The 17,660-nt window shown below is 42.8% G+C and overlaps 2 protein-coding genes across 3 annotated transcripts in view; both read left to right on the top strand.

The window, feature by feature from the left end:
* Positions 1-5,931, top strand: part of CASP8AP2 (caspase 8 associated protein 2) — a 37,481-nt gene extending 31,550 nt beyond the window's left edge. Inside the window, exons 11-12 of one of the 2 annotated variants that reach the window (XR_011481924.1) lie at positions 125-220; positions 3,031-5,931. The gene's annotated coding sequence lies outside the window, so the exon portion shown is untranslated. Of the gene's footprint in view, positions 1-124; positions 2,677-3,030 lie in introns of those variants that run through there. The other variant, XM_070450107.1, reaches the window with a different exon arrangement.
* On the top strand, positions 4,740-17,651 carry GJA10 (gap junction protein alpha 10). The gene is made up of 4 exons (XM_020898202.2): positions 4,740-4,826; positions 7,749-7,942; positions 8,036-9,210; positions 15,729-17,651. Exons 2-4 carry the CDS (start codon positions 7,765-7,767, stop codon positions 15,765-15,767), a joined length of 1,392 nt encoding a protein of 463 aa, XP_020753861.2. The 5' UTR covers positions 4,740-4,826; positions 7,749-7,764; the 3' UTR covers positions 15,768-17,651.
* Positions 17,652-17,660: the final 9 nt, after the last annotated feature.

Raw genomic sequence — 17,660 nt, 5'->3', positions numbered from 1 at the left:
AGATAAAATGCCCAGGGGCCTTGCAGGCTATTTTGAAGTGGTTCTTGGTTGGGGCATGGCTGGCTAAATGTGCTGGAGTAGATTCATTGGAGCAAACTGGTTGCTTTTGCCTGCTTTCTCACAGCAGGTACTGGTACAGTGAACAGTGCCCCAGGGGTCCTCACAGACAAAATCAGGGCAGTGCAAAAATTCCTTTTGGGTGAAGATCTCGGAAAAGCAGGTAAGGATTGCCTGACTATGTATTATTTATCCATCCCTCTTCCTTCAGACTGGTGATACTGGTAGGTTACAATCTAGGCTTGGCGCTCTGGAGTTACTGAGGAAATTGCCATTTCTCCCAGTGTCTGCAGGGGAAGCCCTGATCTGAAGGATTACTTGGTGGATAACAAACTGAAATGATGAACTGTGGTTGTATAGTTCTGGGGCAGTCTGCCATAAGGCTTGACCTTTCCCCTTTCTTTCCATCCAGCATAGCCAAGCCCTCCACGGCCCCTAGCCCTTCAGTGCATAAGAATCCTTACCACCAGGCAAATGGGTTCTTAAGCCAAAGTAAAGAAGCAACTAAGAGGTACCACTGAATCCAAGAAAAACTGGATTACAGAAGACCGTAAAGATCTAAGATAAGGCCAGGAAACACTAAAAGGAAAAAAAGATTTTGGCAGTGTGGTATAAGAAATAACCAAGTAGAAATATCAAAAACATAATATTTAAAATAAAGGTAAAATGGAATAAAAATAGAGTGGATACAGATGCGTCACTACAAACAAAGCTAGTGGAGGTGATAGAATTCCAGTTGAGCTATTTCGAATCCTCATAGATTATCCTCTGAAAGTGCTGCACTCAATATGCCAGCAAATTTGGAAAACTCAGCAATGGCCACAGGACTGGAAAAGGTCAGGTTTTCATTCCAATCCCAAAGAAAGACAATGCCAAATAATGCTCAAACTACTGCACAATTACACTCATCTCACATGCTAGCAAAGTAATGCTCAAAATTCTCCAAGCCAGGTTTCAACAGTATGTAAACTGAGAACTTCCAGATGTTCAAGCTGGATTTAGAAAAGGTAGAGGAACCAGAGATGAAATTGCCAATATCCGATGGATCATCAAAAAAGCAAGAGTGTTCCAGAAAAGCATCTATTTCTGCTTTATTGACTATGCCAAAGCCTTTGACTGTGTGGATCACAACAAACTGGAAAATTCTTAAAGAGATGGGAATACCAGACCACCTGACCTGTCTCTTGAGAAATCTGTATGCAGGTCAGGAAGCAACAGTTGGAACTGGACATGGACCAACAGACTGGTTCCAAATAGGAAAAGGAGTACGTCAAGGATGTATATTGTCACCCTGCTTATTTAACTTATCTGCGTAGTACATCATGAGAAATGCTGGGCTGGAAGAAACACAAGCTGGAATCAAGATTGCTGGGAGAAATATCAATAACCTCAGATACGCAGATGATACCACCTTATGGCAGAAGGTGAAGATGAACTAAAGAGCCTCTTGATGAAAGTGAAAGAGGAGAGTGAAAAAGTTGGCTTTAAACTCAACATTCAGAAAGTTAAGATCATGGCATCTGGTTCCGTCACTTCATGGCAAATAGATGGGGAAACAGTGACAGACTTTATTTTCTTGGGCTCTAAAATCATTGCAGATGGTGACTGCAGCCATGAAATTAAAAGACTCTTGCTCCTTGGAAGAAAAGCTATGACAAACCTAGACAGCATATTAAAAAGCAGAGACGTTACTTTGCCAACAAAGGTCCATCTAGTCAAAGCTATGGTTTTTCCAGTAGTCATGTATGGACGTGAGAGTTGGTCTATAAAGAAAGCTGATTGCCGAAGAATTGATGCTTTTGAACTGTGGTGCTGGAGAAGACTCTTGAGAGTCCCTTGGACTGCAAGGAGATCCAGCCAGTCCATCCTAAAGGAAATCAGTCCTGAATATTCATTGGAAGGACTGATGCTGAAGCTGAAACTCCAATACTCTGGCCGCCTGATGTGAAGAACTGACTCATTTGAAGAGACCCTGATGCTGGGAAAGATTGAAGGTGGGAGGAGAAGGGGATGACAGAGGATGAGATTGTTGGATGGCATCACCAACTTGATGGACATTAGTTTGAGCAGATTCTGGGAGTTGATGATGGACCCGGAAGCCTGGTGTGCTGCAGTCCATGGGGTTGCAGAGTCGGACCTGACTGAGCGACTGAGCTGAACAGATGCATGAATTAGTGAGTTGAAAAGTCAGATTGAGAAACTCGTCCAGAGGAAGCAAAAAATGGTAAATAGGAAGTATGAATGTTGAAGTAAGTGGGATGAAGTAGACATCCCATGGACAGAAGTAGATGTCCCAACATTCAAGTAACACACAAGGTCAGAAGAAGAAAAATTTTTAAAGATTGAAACACCACAGAGTGCCCAATGGCAAAAAGTACCCCACATCTAGACACAGAGTGTAATTAGGAATATTAAAGATATAGTAAGAAACATCTACAGGCTTTTAGACAGTAGATCATTGTGCAAAGAACAGGAATCATACTGACCTTACTCTTCTGAAGGGCAGTGCTTGCTGTAAGGGAACTATTTTTTAAGTAGTAGAGCTAAAATTTTATGTCTGTTTATATTGTTATTCACATGTGAAAGTTTAATAAAAGCAGTAAGATTTATCACTCAAAAGATCCACATTGTAAACAGTTTTGAAGAGCGTACTCCACCAAAAAAAAAAAAAGTGCAGAAACTGTTTCACGAGCTAGGGGTTGAGTGAATTACCTGATCCCTTGGTGATACATGCATAGGCAGACCTCAGGGATATTGCAGGTTCGGTTCCAGACCACGGCAATAAAGCAAGTCGTGAGTCTTAGGGGGGCTCTCACTTCTGCCCACAGGAGTTTATATCACCAGGTGTGAACAAGGTGGCATTGTGAACACGGGGGGCCATTGAGAGCACAAAGGCAGAGGCTATGGACCTGTGCCTCTTTCTCCGCCCTGAGATGTTTATTCTCTCTAACCTTTCCGTTCCCTCTGTTTCAGATCTGGGTGTGTTTTAGGCCCACTAGTGACTCCACAGATTCAGCAAAACATTTGGTGTGAGTAAAAGTAGGAACTTTAAAAAAGTAAATACAAAACCAAGCGAAGCGAAGCTTGTCTTCTGTGGCAGTGAATCCTCAGCCTCTGGTATGCTAGTTTTCGCTGAACCCTCCGGCGAGCTTTGATGACGCTCCACCCCGTGGTGCTCCTGTGTTTCCCACAGCTGCGCAGTGTCAACATCACTCACCTCCTCGGGACACTTCAGTTACTTGTGTGAGGTTTGGAGAGTCACTCACTCTGTGCCTGTCTCAAAGATAATTCACCTAGCTGCTCAGAGTCTTCAAGGGTAAAGATTGGATTGATTCATATGCTGAAGACTTTAAAAAAAAATCAGGTGTATGGTTGCATTTATTTTTTTTTCCTTTATGGCTTGAACATTTATTTTCTTGAGTAGGTAACACATTTAGAGAATTCCATGTAAAAGTGTTCATCTCACCTCTTCCTCATTCATCATGTTACCTTCCCTTGAGGTATCTAATATTAGGACTTATTTTATATACCCTTATAAACATATGAATTTAGTATTTTGATTCTGGTAAAATGCATTTAAGCTTTTAAATACATTACTTTCCAGGTGAACTTTAGGAGTAGATGTCAAGGGCTTCCTTGGGCAATATACTCAATACTATACAAATACATACATTAATACACTGTGATTTCACCTCTAGTTAATTCTGTAAGTTTGTACTTGAGGCTAGTGAGCCAGGGTAGTGGAAATTTAACCTCCCCACCCCAACCTGTCCACCTTTCGTTATCATCCTTTCTTTAAAACTAAATATATAGGCAGATGATACTTAGGAACTGTCAATGATTTTATGTATTTTCTATATATTATATGGAAAAGACCAAGCTTAGAAGTGTGCATCAGAGCTATGACTTGAAGCCATTCTTGTGTTCTGGTGACACCATTGCTATCAACTCCTCTAAGGTGACAGTAAGATTGTGTACTTGAGATGTGACGCACGGAAGATTCTGCAGGGCTTGGAGTTAGAAGATCTGGTCTCTGTTTGCCTTGGGCAAATCATTTGACCTCTCTGAATTCAAACACTTTACAAAAATTTGACATGGGTTTCTAAGGTTTTCAGATTCTCTACTGGAAAAAATAAATTTTTTCCTGAGCTGCCTGTTTCAGCCTAATAGAACATTGCTAGAACACATAATCTACAGACAGGCACAGCCCCCTCTTGATGGTCTGAAAATGTTTAATTTCCTTTTGAGCTATTTCTCCTTTCAGCCTGACATGATTTGCAAGAACACTTGGGGTTTGATTGTCACTCTATTATTGTTCCCATTTGGTGAGGCCAGATTCGCCCCAGGCGGCTCTTGATGAAATTGGACATGACCCATTGATCTGTGACATCGATTCACAGAGCAATCAATTGACTGAAAGAAATGCACTGAAATTCAAATCACTGTAATCACCTACAAATGAAAAAGGAAAATTCTCATTTGTTTCACTTTTCATTTCCAAATATGGTACACCGGGAGGGGCTCCAGCCTCATGCCAATTAGGAAAAAAAACGTAAGAAAATTTAAAAGCACCAAAGGACATCTTGACCTCAGGGGCGGACTAGGTTAGACTCCATTGATCAAAATTACTGAGCTTATTCTGAACTGGGCCCCACAGCCAGCAGGTCAGAGCCTTTATATCTGCAGCCAGCAGCAGTTCCAGTAATCAGCCACACATGGTCCAACCTGAAGGTTCTTGGAGCCCAGTCATTTTTTTATCTACTCCTAAGGTAAGTGGTAAATATGTAGTATCTCTTGTTTGTGAGAAACACAGGAAATTCCTGTGGGGATACAAAGGTAATATTTGAAGTAAAATTCACGAAAGGAGTGCCAACTTCTTTATATTTTATTTGATAATGAAAGAAAATTCAAGGGTATTACTTGGACCTGAGGAAACAGAAATATTTGTCTAAAGGATTTCACTCTTGCATGCTAATATGCATGATCATTTTTCTGTTTTGTGTATTTCCTACTTCCAGTTTTCTTGCTATTTAAAAATTATAATTTCTATGTTTTTAAAGAGTGGCAAAAAGAACATTAAATAGTTTAGGATTTCTAAATAGAGAATAAGTTAATAAAATGAGTTAGCTTTTTCACTTTCAGGTTTTTATATAAAATAGAAGCTTTAGTTTTTTTTTTAAGTACTAAAGGAGTTAGTTTTTAATAAAGAATAATGGCCAGACAATATTAAAGGAATAATTATGGGAAAGGACTGAAACTCTTTAAGAGAGGATAGAGCTTAGTAAATTATTGTTTCAGTTAATGAGAAATAGTCCAAAATTTTATAATCTAAATTTTATTTGCAAGTGGTAGATATGACTACATTTTTAATTTCCGAATTTTGAACAAGTGTATGGAGTAAAATAGAAAAGACTCATTAATACCTCTTCTAGATTCTGACAGGTACCTACTGCTTTTAAAATTTTATCTTAAAAGATGTTTATGCATATGTATGTACATACAGGTATGCATGTACATAAATGTGTGTACTGGGTGAGAATCAGCCATGCTTCCTTAGAAGCGTCTCTCTCTCCTTTATATTTTTGGCTCTGCCTTCAAGCTCTTCTTCTGCCCTCATGTTCTCCTGCAGACCTCCAGTAGCCGACATGAACTTCCTCATGTGTGCCTTTGGCGTCTTCTCTCCACACTTACATAGTCACATATATATATATACATCTCATATACATATGTGTATATATGTATGTGTTTAGAGGATTTTATTTTATTCAGTGAGCTACAGATGAATGAATTTGGGAAGAATTGACATCTTTATAAATGTTTAGTTTTCTAATCCCTGAGCATGATCTATCCCACCATTAAATTGATTTATTTAAATAGTGGTATTCGACGTTGTCAACTATTCTCTCCTTGAAACTCTGTCCTGCTTTGGTTTCAGTGCCTTCACCCTTTTGGTTTTCCCCCTCTTTCTCATTGGCCATTCTCATTTTGATTTGTAGACTTTTCCCCATGCTGTTTCTCAGAGTTCTGCCATTGGCTTACTTTTTCTTTTTGTCCCTAGGTGATCTCAACCTATTCAATGATTATTTACAATTGCTTATTTATCTGTAGTTTGCATATTTTGTTTTTATTCTCTAGACCCAAATACCTTCTGGACATCTCCACTTTTGCTATTCAGTTTTGTTGGGTAAAATCTAATTTTTTCCCTAGTTATAATTTCTGGCATTGATGTATTTAAAAAGCCTCCTTCTACTTCAAGATTATAGAACATTCTCTTACATTTTACTTCAATACTTTAGTTTTTTTACATTTAATACTTTATTCCATATGGGATTTACTTTTGTGTTTGGAGATAAGTAGAGAAAATATAATAATTCTGTGTTTTTTTTTCCTTCTATATTTTTGATTTGATATTCATAACTTTTTCACTGTCCATTTTATGTTACTGGGAATTCCTGGTGACTAAGTACTGTGAAGTCTGAATGAAGTATGTATTGTTCATTGTTGAATTCCTTGGTATCTAGCACTGTGTCTATATGATAAATTTTAGTACACAGTATTGAATAAATGAATTGTGGAAGGAGAGAATTGTTTCATTATCTGTTTAACTTAACAACACTTACCTGTTTTTCCTGTTTCTTTCATATCTGGAAGTCATCCACATTAGAAGCCTATAAACCCTCAAGTATTTTAACCTCATTGATCCTTGAGAAACATGTTTTTTTCAAGGTGAACCCAATGACCCATTCATGGTCTATGCTTTGATTCTTCTGCAGCTCCCAAGCTTGCTAGCGAAGCAGTTTATATTCACTTTTCTTCTAAGTAAGCAGAGCTTCCGTGAAAATCTGTTCCAGATGTGGCTTTGTGGATCTGATCATATGTCATTGCTGGTACTGCTTCTGAGCCTGCTGAATCTTTACTGCTACCCTGGGCCAGATCCGGAGGGTTTATCTGGCTGAGTTCTATTCTCTCTGCTTGTACTTTCAGTCTTGCAGTAGGAGCCATTGATAATATATAATGAGGATCTACTTGTTTTTTCTGTTGATGATTTTTTCCAGTGATAGAGTCAAGGAGCTGAGTTTTTAAAAAGAAAAGACAATTCAGTTCACTATTGTTTACTGATGCCTTCATATGTCAAGATCAAGATGAAATAGAAAGCATCTCTGTCTATAAAGAGTACCTTTTCAGAAAAGAGAGCATAAGACAACTATCACAAAGCTCATGTAGGCATGGTACCAAATGAGTAATACAAGCACTAGTGTATGAATTCAGAAATGGGAAACTCACTCTGACTTGAGATGGCTGGGAAGACTTCCTAAAGAAGTTGAGACTTATTTAAGATCATGTAAGGTGTATGGTAAATATGGCATTTCATATGTTAGAAAAATGAGCAAAATTATGGAATAGAATGTATTGTACAAATATGATGGCCAATGAGTATGCTAGAATGACAATCAACTTTGTGTAGGAGAGAAGAGGATAGGAAGGAATTGAGTTGGACTGGGGAGGGTCTTTAGTATTTTTTCCAAAACCTATCCCTTAGAAATATTTCAGCAAGCATGAACCATAAGTATTAGGGCTGGAAAGTCCTTCATAGTTTTATTGACATGAAGAGAGGGCCTGCTGTATTGACCATGTTTTTATATATTATACCCATGGATTCTATTAATCTTAGTGTTTTCTGTATGTTTCAGACATTAGTCTCTTACCATGGGGGATTGGAATTTATTGGGTGGCATCTTAGAGGAAGTTCACTCCCACTCAACCATGGTGGGGAAAATCTGGCTGACCATCCTCTTCATTTTCCGAATGCTGATACTTGGTGTGGCTGCTGAAGATGTCTGGGATGACGAACAGTCAGCATTTGCCTGCAACACCCAGCAGCCAGGTTGCAACACTGTCTGTTATGATGATGCATTCCCTATCTCCTTGATCAGGTTCTGGGTTTTACAGATCATTTTTGTGTCTTCTCCCTCTCTAGTATATATGGGCCATGCACTGTATAGACTCAGGGCCTTTGAAAAGGAAAGGCAGAGGAAGAAGTCACAGCTTAGAGCCCAGATGGAGAATCCAGAGCTTGAATTGGAGGATCAGCAAAGGATGGATAGAGAACTGAGGAAATTAGAGGAGCAGAAGAGGATCCAAAAAGTCCCGCTGAAAGGATGTCTGCTTCGTACTTACATCTTACACGTCTTGACCAGATCTCTGCTGGAAGTAGGGTTCATGGTAGGCCAATATATTCTCTATGGGTTTCAAATGCACCCTCTTTACAAATGCACTCAACCTCCTTGCCCCAATGCAGTGGATTGCTTTGTGTCCAGGCCCACAGAGAAGACCATTTTCATGCTCTTTATGCACAGCATTGCAGCCATCTCTTTGTTTCTCAACATACTGGAAATATTTCATCTGGGCATCAGGAAAATCATGAGGGCACTTTATGACAAATCCAGCAGTGAGGGCATTGAGGATAAAAGGAGACCTCCATTCCATTTGAAAAAATATTCAGTGACCCAGCAGTGTATGACTTGCTCTCCCTTCCCTGAGAAAATCTCCCTACTTCAAGCCAACAATCAACAGCAAGTGATCCGAGTCAGTGTGCCTAATTCTAAAACGACGTGGCATATCCCGCAGCCCAGGCAACTTGACGTAGACCCTTGCTATAGTAAAAAAGACTGGGCTGAGAAAAATCAGCACAACGGACAGCTCCACGTCCACAGCCCGTGTCCCTGGGACGACGGCGCTAGAATTCAGCACCCAGGACAGCAGCCAGGCCATTCTTCATTTGGCTTGCAGACCATAAGGCCTCACTCCTGGCTAGGTACAAGGATGGCTCCTAGGCATTGCCCATCACATACAACAGGACCCTGGGAGCAGTCCCAGGACCGACAGCCCTCAGGGGAGCCTCTTGCAGACTTGCACAGTCACTGCAGACACAGCGAAGGCAGCAGGAGAGACAGCAGGGTCCAAGAGGCAAGAGACAGATCTTACCCCGGCAGTCGCAAGGCCAGCTTCCTGTCCAGACTGTTTTCTGAAAAGGGACAGCTGTGCGGGGACTCGGGAAGCTCCAGTTCTCCAAGTAGCTCTTGCCAGGGCTTCCCACACCGGGAAAACAGCCCCTCACTTCTGCCTTCAGCCCCCGGGCGAAGAACATCCATGGTAAGTAAGGTCAGACAGCCTGACTGATCATGGCACTTTCACAAGAGGTGCCCCCTCTGGCCCCTTCTTAGCCTTCTCTTCCCTTCTTCTTTGTGTGTATATGTGTGTGCTGAGAGAGAGGGAGAGCAGGAGAGGGAGCTTAATTTACGGAGAGTCATTCAGTACATCCAGTTAAGCTCAATTCATAAAATAAGCTTATTGAAAACTTGCTATCAACTAGTCTTATAAGTGCTAGGATATAAATGAGCCCCATCTCTGCCATCAAAGCGCTCTGAGTCTGGATGGGAAATTAGTTAAACATATAAATGGTCAAGTGTGAGTGTGCACGTTAGAGGGGATGGTGGGCAAAAGAGAGAGAGGTCAGTTCTTTACAGAAAGGCCAGGAAAAGCTTTAGAGTTGAAATTGCCTTTGAAATGAGTCTTGAGAGAGATGAGTTTCTCTAGACCTGGGTGGACTGGGGTACGTGGAAGAAGGCTCTCTCAGTACAAGGAGAACATGGACAAAAGCCGAGAGGTGTCATAAAGTGGAGCTGTCTGGGGCCATGTGCGTCTAGAGCACAAGGTGGTAAGAAGACTGGAGAGGGGGGCATGGAGGCTTTGCAGGGAGGCCACTGAGAACCGGTAGGGCTAGACAGTGAGCAACGGAGGAGTGCTTGGGACGAAGCTGCGCTTTAGACAGCTCTTTATAGCAGAATATGGAAGCGTAAATCAGAGGAGGGGCCGCTTGTCACCTTGGATTGCCCTTGTCTCACTAAGGATGGAGGGCGTGCTCCGTGGTTTAAACAATTCTGGCATTTAAAAGTCACATACAAACATTTGCGATATATTCCATAAAGACTAAAATCAATATTGTCTGGATTTTAATCCTGTTCTCTGAAAAGCCACAATGGAATAAACATTCCCTGGCTATCATAGGGCACGATGGATATTTACTGTGGATTCTTCTCAATTCTGGAAAAAAGTGACTCGTGTTTTACCCACTACTAGCTTCTTATACTTCTTACCCACTACTTGCTTATTATAAAGAAAAATCACCGTGTTAATAGGGGAACTTCTCAGCGGAGTTTGCTTTGTTGAGCTCACACACTTGCTTTTTCCTTTGTTTCAATCTTTGTGTTAATAATAATTGAATCCCTCTACCCCAGTTTGGTATCTTCTATGAATTTAGAGATGTTTTGTTACTGCCCTAATGCCTTACCTTGAAAAGGAATCATCCTACCTAGACTTTTTCCCAAAATGCTTTTTTTTTTCCAAACTTATACTCATTTCTTGTCAGTGACCAGCCATCTTCTCAGGTTGATTATATTTAGGATTATTGTATGGGTGCTTGGAACGCTATGCCAAACTATGGGAGGGTTTTCAACTCCGGCTTGAGTTAGTCATCTGGAGCTTAAAAAAAATCTCCAGCCCAGGACCCATCTAATTCCAATTGAACCAGAAGCTCTGGAGATGGGATGCAGGATCAGTATTTTTAAAACTCCTTTGGTGATTGCAATGTGCCATCAGGGTTGAGATTCACTATTTTGGAGTAATCTTGCCAGTGGCCCCTGCTTCTTATCTGCTTTTGTGGAGTCAGTATGACAGTTTTCACCATTTTCTCTCTCTTGTACCTCCTTCCATGTGAGAGAAGCCTTTGTATTGGCAGAGAACTGAGGGAAGAACGGCAGTGTTTAGTTGAGGCAGATTGTCTTCATCTCAGATTATCTTTTGGGAGAGATAAGCCATGCTGCAGAGCTTGGAGAAAAGACGATGAGGATGACAGGCCCTCTTTCAATTTTCATCTTCCTCTTTCGTCTTTGTTTATGTTTCCAGGGATTATAAATAATGCCTTTGGTCACAAGGCATTTGCTTTGACTTCCCTGGGGGCTCAGATGGTAAAGTATCTGCCTACAATGCGGGAGACCTGGGTTTGATCCCTGGGTCAGGAAGATCCCCTGGAGAAGGAAATGGCAACCCACTCCAGTACTCTTGCCTGGAAAATCCCATGGATGGAGGAGCCTGGTAGGCCCCAGTTCATGGGGTCACAAAGAGTCGGACATGACTGAGGGACTCACTTTTCACTTTTGGTCCCAGAGCTTTCCTACTAATGGTCACTTTCCCCCAAGCCTCTTTCAGAGTTGACAGGCCACTGCACTCCCCAAATGGTAGGGAGACTTTGAGATTGAGGTCACAGCTGTCAACTCCAGAGCACTGTGGCTGACACATCATACTGCAAACAGAGGAAGCTTTCATGAGAAATTAGAGCAGTTGGGACTTCCCCAGAAGTCAGTGGTTAAGACTCCACATTCCAGCACAGGGCAGGGGTTTGATCCCTGGTTGGGGAAATTCAGTCCCACATGCCTCATGGTGTGGCCAAAAAAAGGAAAGATATTAGTGCATCAAGCAAAGTGTTGTGAGCATCCACTTTCAATACATGGACTATAAACAGTTTTTTACACTGTATTAGGTCCCAGAGAGCTGAATTTTTCAGGGTCAATCAGATGCATTCTGATTGTAGCAGTTAGTGTTTCAGAATGAGATGAGTTCAAGTAGAGACCACAGTTTCTTTGCCACACGTTCCCCTTGCAGAGAACTGTCCTGCAAAAGAAATCCGCTCTATTTTAAAAGGTCAGGAATACCACCTGCAAGAGCCATGATTTATACTCCAAGACATTCTCCTTGCCATCATACTCAAATCCCACAGTTTCTTCACGTCTAAGCCTGTTGGTTATTGAATAATTTTCTGTTAAGTTTGATTCTTTAAGGATGGAGTTCACTGGGCATGGACAGCAAGTTTTAGTCCTTTCAGTCTGGCCCAGTAAGCATGGAGAGGAAGGCTGGGTGAGCTTTAGGAACCCATGCTCCCCTCTGTAATGGAGAGGGTATGGAATGGCATTCATCAATGAATGCCTTCACTTGTCTGAGGTGCTGTGGAGTAGTCATTCTCATGCCCAATTCCACTTTAAATCTGCAGGGAAGCTTTGAAAAATGGTGTAATACGAACCTCTGCAGAAAGAGCCTGAGTACCACTATTTTTAAAGCTCCCCAGTGACTCCAATATGAACTCCTACTGTAGAGTAGGAAGATTTTGGCATTAGGAAGAAGATTGCCCTGTGAATGACTCTGATCTTCTGTGATGTTAAAGTGATGATAAAGAGCACTCTCCTGTTGCTCCACAGTGCTGAGGACCTTTGTACTTACTAGTCCCTCTGCCTGTGTTGCCCCCCCCCCCCCCCCAAGGACCTCAGTGTGACTGATGGTGTGAGCTGTGTGCTGAGGTCCCAGGGAGCACTCTTGGGCCGTGATCATGGAGGGGAGAGTTAGGTGTGACGAGGTTGGAATGGGCAAGAGCTGATATGTCAGGCTTTCCAGGTCATGGAAAGGAATTTGGGTTGGATGGCACGGGAATGGTGGTGTTCTGATACATACACATATGCATACATGTATATATTTAATTAACTTATTTACTCTTGGCTGCACTTCATCTTTGTTGCTGCACGTGGGCTTTCTCTGGTTGTGGAGAGTGGGGGCTACTCTTGAGTTGTGGTGTGCAGGCTTCTCATTGCAGTGGTGCCCTTTGTTGCAGAGCATGGGCTTTTGGGTACGGGGGCTTCAGTAGTTGTGCACATGGCCTTTGTTGCTGCAGGGCTTATGGGGTCTTAGTTCGCTTTTGGGTACGGGGGCTTCAGTAGTTGTGCACATGGCCTTCGTTGCTGCAGGGCTTAGGGGGTCTTAGTTCCCAGACCAGAGATTGAACCCATGTCCCCTGCATTGGCAGGTGGATTCTTAACCACTGGACTACCATGGAAGCCCATGATACATATATTTTTAAAATCACTGTTTCTGATGAGTCTATTGTAGAGATGCTGTGGTCTGAATGTTTGTCTCCCCCAAATTCACATGTGGAAACCTTATCCCCCAGTGCAGTGGTATTTGAAAGTGGGACATTTGGGAGGTGATGAGGTCATAAGGATGGAGTCCTTTTGAACAGGATTAGTGCCCTTTTAAATGGGGCATCAGATCATTCCTTAGCCCACCCACCATGTGAGGGTACAATGAAAAGATGACCATCTGCGAGCCAGGAAGAAGACTCACACCAGATGCTGAATCTGCCAGCGCCTGTGTCTTAGAATCCCCAGTCTCCAGAAATATGAGCAGCACATTTCTATCCTTTTTCTGTTTTTAAATGTTTGTTTATTTTCGGCTGCGTTAGGTGCGCAGGGCCTTTCACTGGGCCCTTGGGCTTCTCTGTGGCTGCGGCACCAGGCTCAGTCGTTGCTGCGTGTGACCTCAGTTGCCCCAAGGCATGTGGGATCTTAGTTGCCCAACCAGAGATCGAATTCACCTTCCCCGCACTGGAAGGTGGATTATTAGTCACTGGACTGCCAGGGAAGTCCCTACATTTCTCCCCAGTTTAGGGTATTTTCTTATAGCAGCCCAAATGGCCCAAGGCAGGGGGTAAGAGTGCAGTCAGAGAGACCAGCTCGGAGGCTTGCACGGGACTCAGGTAAGAGGGGATGTGACTCAGTGCAGGGGTCCTACTGTTAATGGTTTGAAAGAAGAGCCTTTTTATTTCCTCTTAGTTTTCAAATTAAAGTTATACATGTTCATTGAAAGACATTCAATCGGGATAAAAGAACACCAAGTAAAATGTGACCCTGACGATGTGAGGGTTCACCTCTCCCTCTCACCTGGACTCAATTCCCATTTCCCTCCACCAGAGACCATCACTGTGAACAGCACAGGCTGTGTTCCCCTTCCTCCCTCACTGCAGTCACAATCTGTCTTTGAATACAAATGTATGTCCACATATATCTGTTATATGTTTTCAAAAACATAAATGTGATCCTGCTACAGAGATGTCTCTGCCACTTGCTTTTGCTCAATTACTGAGACGTCTCAGGAACTCCTCACTTCCGCACCCACGGAGACGCCCCAGCTGTACATGCTTCATGCTCCTCCATGATAGCTGTACCGTAAGATACTTGATGAAATTTAGCCATTCTAACTTTTTTCCTACCGCAAACAACGTTGCAATGAATCTCTCATACATACCTTGATAGGTACCTAGAAATGGAATTATTGGTTTTAACAGGCATGCATATTTTACATTTTGATAGATGTTGCCAGTTTTTGCTCAGGAAGGACTATGCCAATTTATCCTCTTTCCACCACATTAGCACTTTTTCTCCACACTCAGACATTATCTATCCCCACCCTCAGTCTGATAAACTAGAAATGTTTTCCTTTGTTTTACTTTAAATTTCCATGATCACTAGTAAAGTTGTTCATATGTTTATTAACCATCTGTATTTCTATCATGAATTATCCTTGTCTATTTTTCTGTTGAGATATTTGTTTTTCCTCTGGTTTCTAAGAGCTATTTTATGGTATTATATTAATGCCTTGTCAATATATGTATTTTAAGATTTTCTCCCAGTCTGCTTATATCTTATCACTGTGTATGGTGTCTTTAAACTTTTAATATTGTACTAAATCTAAAATCTCTGTGACTTCTAGGTTATTTGTCTCATTTGAGAAGGTCTTTTTTGATACAGCATTATCAACACGGGTAATTAGATGGATGTTTCAATTGTTATAATTTATTGAACGTTTTACTAGAGAAGTTTTCCATAATATATCAGTTGCCAAAGAATCTAAAGAAGAGGGAGAAAGTCCCCCATTTTATGGAGCCCCTGATTCTGTCTAGACACTGCCATGGGTTTCCGCATTGTGACCCTGTGATGATTGCCATCTAAGAATAAGGAAGTAGATGAATTGTCCAAGTCATACAGTTAGGATGTGGTAAACCACAGTCTTTGGGACATAGCAGGAACATAAATGAATATTTACTGAATGGGTGAATGAGCTGGAATTTTATCCTAAACTTGTCTGACCCAACCCAAGTTCCTTCTCCCATTGCTGCTTCCTGCTCTCCCTGTGAAAGTGAACGTGAAAGTCACTCAGTCATATCCAACTCTTGGTGAGCCGTGGACTGTAGCGCTCCAGGCTCCTCTGTCCATGGGATTCTCAGGCAAGAATACTGGAGTGCGTGGCCATTCCCTTCTCCAGGGGATCTTCCCGACCCAGGGATCAAACCCAGGTCTCCTGCATTACAGTCAGCCTAAGTGTAGCATATTTTTAGGAAAGATTATTACAAAATGAATCATCTACATTGGGATCCATGTTCCCATTCCACATTAATGCAAAGTCAGGAACTCTGGTTTGTTGTGGAGGGGACAAAGATGGAGATTAGGAAAAGGTTGGCCTTTTAGTTTTAGACCTGGATTTTGGACACGAGCACAGCTGGAAGAGGAGGCGGGGATGGCAGGTGGGATTCAGGTCTTACGCTGCAGTGCTGTCAGGGAACAGAGCTTCTTACCTGGACATTCTTCTCTGGGGTGATGTGGTGGGGGGACTATCTTCTGTAGAGAGTTTTGTTTGGATTTGGGATATTTGTGACACACAGAGTCGAGTGTGGGTGGGTGAGACTAGCTTCTACCAGCCCTTCTGAGTCTATTTTGTTCATTTTGTTTCAGAACATGCTTCTAGAACTTTCATCTATTATGAAAAAATAATCGATGCCTGGGATCAGAAAAAATGAACCCAGGAGAGAGCTGGCATCTGCGAAATAAAAGTTGTATGTCTGTGAGCTCAAACTGCAGGAGAAACTCCTAACTATCCCCTCCGGAACCCTTGATCAGGCCGTGGCTGTGCATCAGAAGCTCCCAGCTGGGGCTCCTGACCTCTGGGGTCAGCCTCTCGCTGTCCTACTTGGCCACACTTCCTGAAGCTGATCTGATGCTCTGCGTTCACCAGGGAGGTACTCTATTCCATCAGAGAAAATCTAGGGACCAGATGTGTAGGAGCCGGGGTGGGGAGGGGCGGAAGGGATGATGCTCTTGATTCAAATGAAAGGAAAGACAGTTTCATAATGGGGTGTGGGAAGTGCAGCTTTCTCTGTCTCTCTGGACCTTGATTTCCTGATACCAGGAAGCATGACGTTTATTTATGCCAGGAAGACAGAGGTGCTCAGTGCAGAGAATGGGAAGCCCATTCCACTCTGGACCCCGTCGCAAGCTTGTGGGAGCCATGGAGTACGGTCATGGTAATGTATCCTAACTGAGGGGCTGGGGTGATGAGCTGCAGAAGAGTGAGAAGTTCTAGAACTATTCCTAAGAACAGCTCAGTTTTTTCCCAAACAACATGCCACAGAGCTGCTGGCAGAGAGAAGGCAGAACGAGACTCCTCAGTGTGCTCTGGAAGTAGAGCCCCCGATTCACACCCAAGGTGCACATTCAAACCAGGGGAGAGAGGGACTTCTGGTCTAGTGGCTAAGACCCCGGGTTCGACCCTGATCAGAAAAGTAGATCCCACCTGCCACACACACAAAAAAGTGACCCCGTATGTCACAACTAGAAAGATCCTTCGTGCCACAAGACCAGATGCAGCCAGATTAATTAATTTTTTAAAAAACAGTGTAGGAAAGAGAATGACTGCCGCCCATCTGGGGCTGGGTGGTGTTTGAATGCTTCCCTTCTGCAGGATGTAAGAGCCTTATTCTGTATGAAACCACAGTGGCCATTCCCTGCGACAAGCACTAAAGTCAGGTGGAAAGTGCAAATGACTGTTGGTTCTAAGTGAACAGGTTTTCCTAGAGAATTTTGGGAGTAATTTTGGGATCATGGCCCACCCTTTCCCCAGAATGGACTGAGTAACTTCATGCCTTCAGGCAAAGGACTCTTCTTAACCTCTGACACCTGATGCAAAGAGCAGACTCACCTGAAAAGACCCTGATGCTGGGAAAGATTGAAGGCGGGAGGAGAAGGGGACGACAGAGCATGAGATGGTTGGATGGCAGCGCCAACTCAATGGACATGAGTTTGAGTGAACTCCAGGAGTTGGGGATGGACAGGGAGGCCTGTCGTGCTGCGGTCCATGGGGTCACAGAGTTGGATACGACTGAGCGGCTGAACTGAACTGAACTGAAGACACCTGAGATGTTTGGGCCATGGTGATTTCACAGCAGAGAACATTTGCTAAGCCTGTTAGATGCTCCCCGAAGCTCTGCCTCAGTGGGGAGCCCATGGAGGGAGTGGAGTTTGGCAACTTGTGTCATTTCCGTTTTCCCACCTGGCTAATGGGGCTGGGCACATCCAGAAGCTCAGAGCCCAGCGGCTCTGCTAGCTCCTGCCATCACGTGACTCCATCCTCACTGCCAGACCCCTCATGAGTCCAGCGTACTCAAGTCATCTGGGCTGCCCGCCATTCAGTATCTCGTTTTCCTTTTACAAAACTCAGACTCAAGTGATCAAATATTCTTTTCTGGCTTAGCTGTATTTCTGCCCTAACCACAATTATAAACTCTCTGCCCTGCAATTCACTGTATCTGGCATTGGTTTATCCTTTTCCCCATTTGCATTCATTCAATGTTTTATTTTCAATTAAACCTATTATTATGAGATGTAGAT

Source organism: Odocoileus virginianus, chromosome 19 (genome assembly GCF_023699985.2).
Source record: "Odocoileus virginianus isolate 20LAN1187 ecotype Illinois chromosome 19, Ovbor_1.2, whole genome shotgun sequence".
Lineage (NCBI taxonomy): Eukaryota > Metazoa > Chordata > Mammalia > Artiodactyla > Cervidae > Odocoileus > Odocoileus virginianus.
The sequence above is the reverse complement of the archived record's forward strand: the minus strand, read 5'-3'. Positions and strand labels throughout refer to the sequence as shown.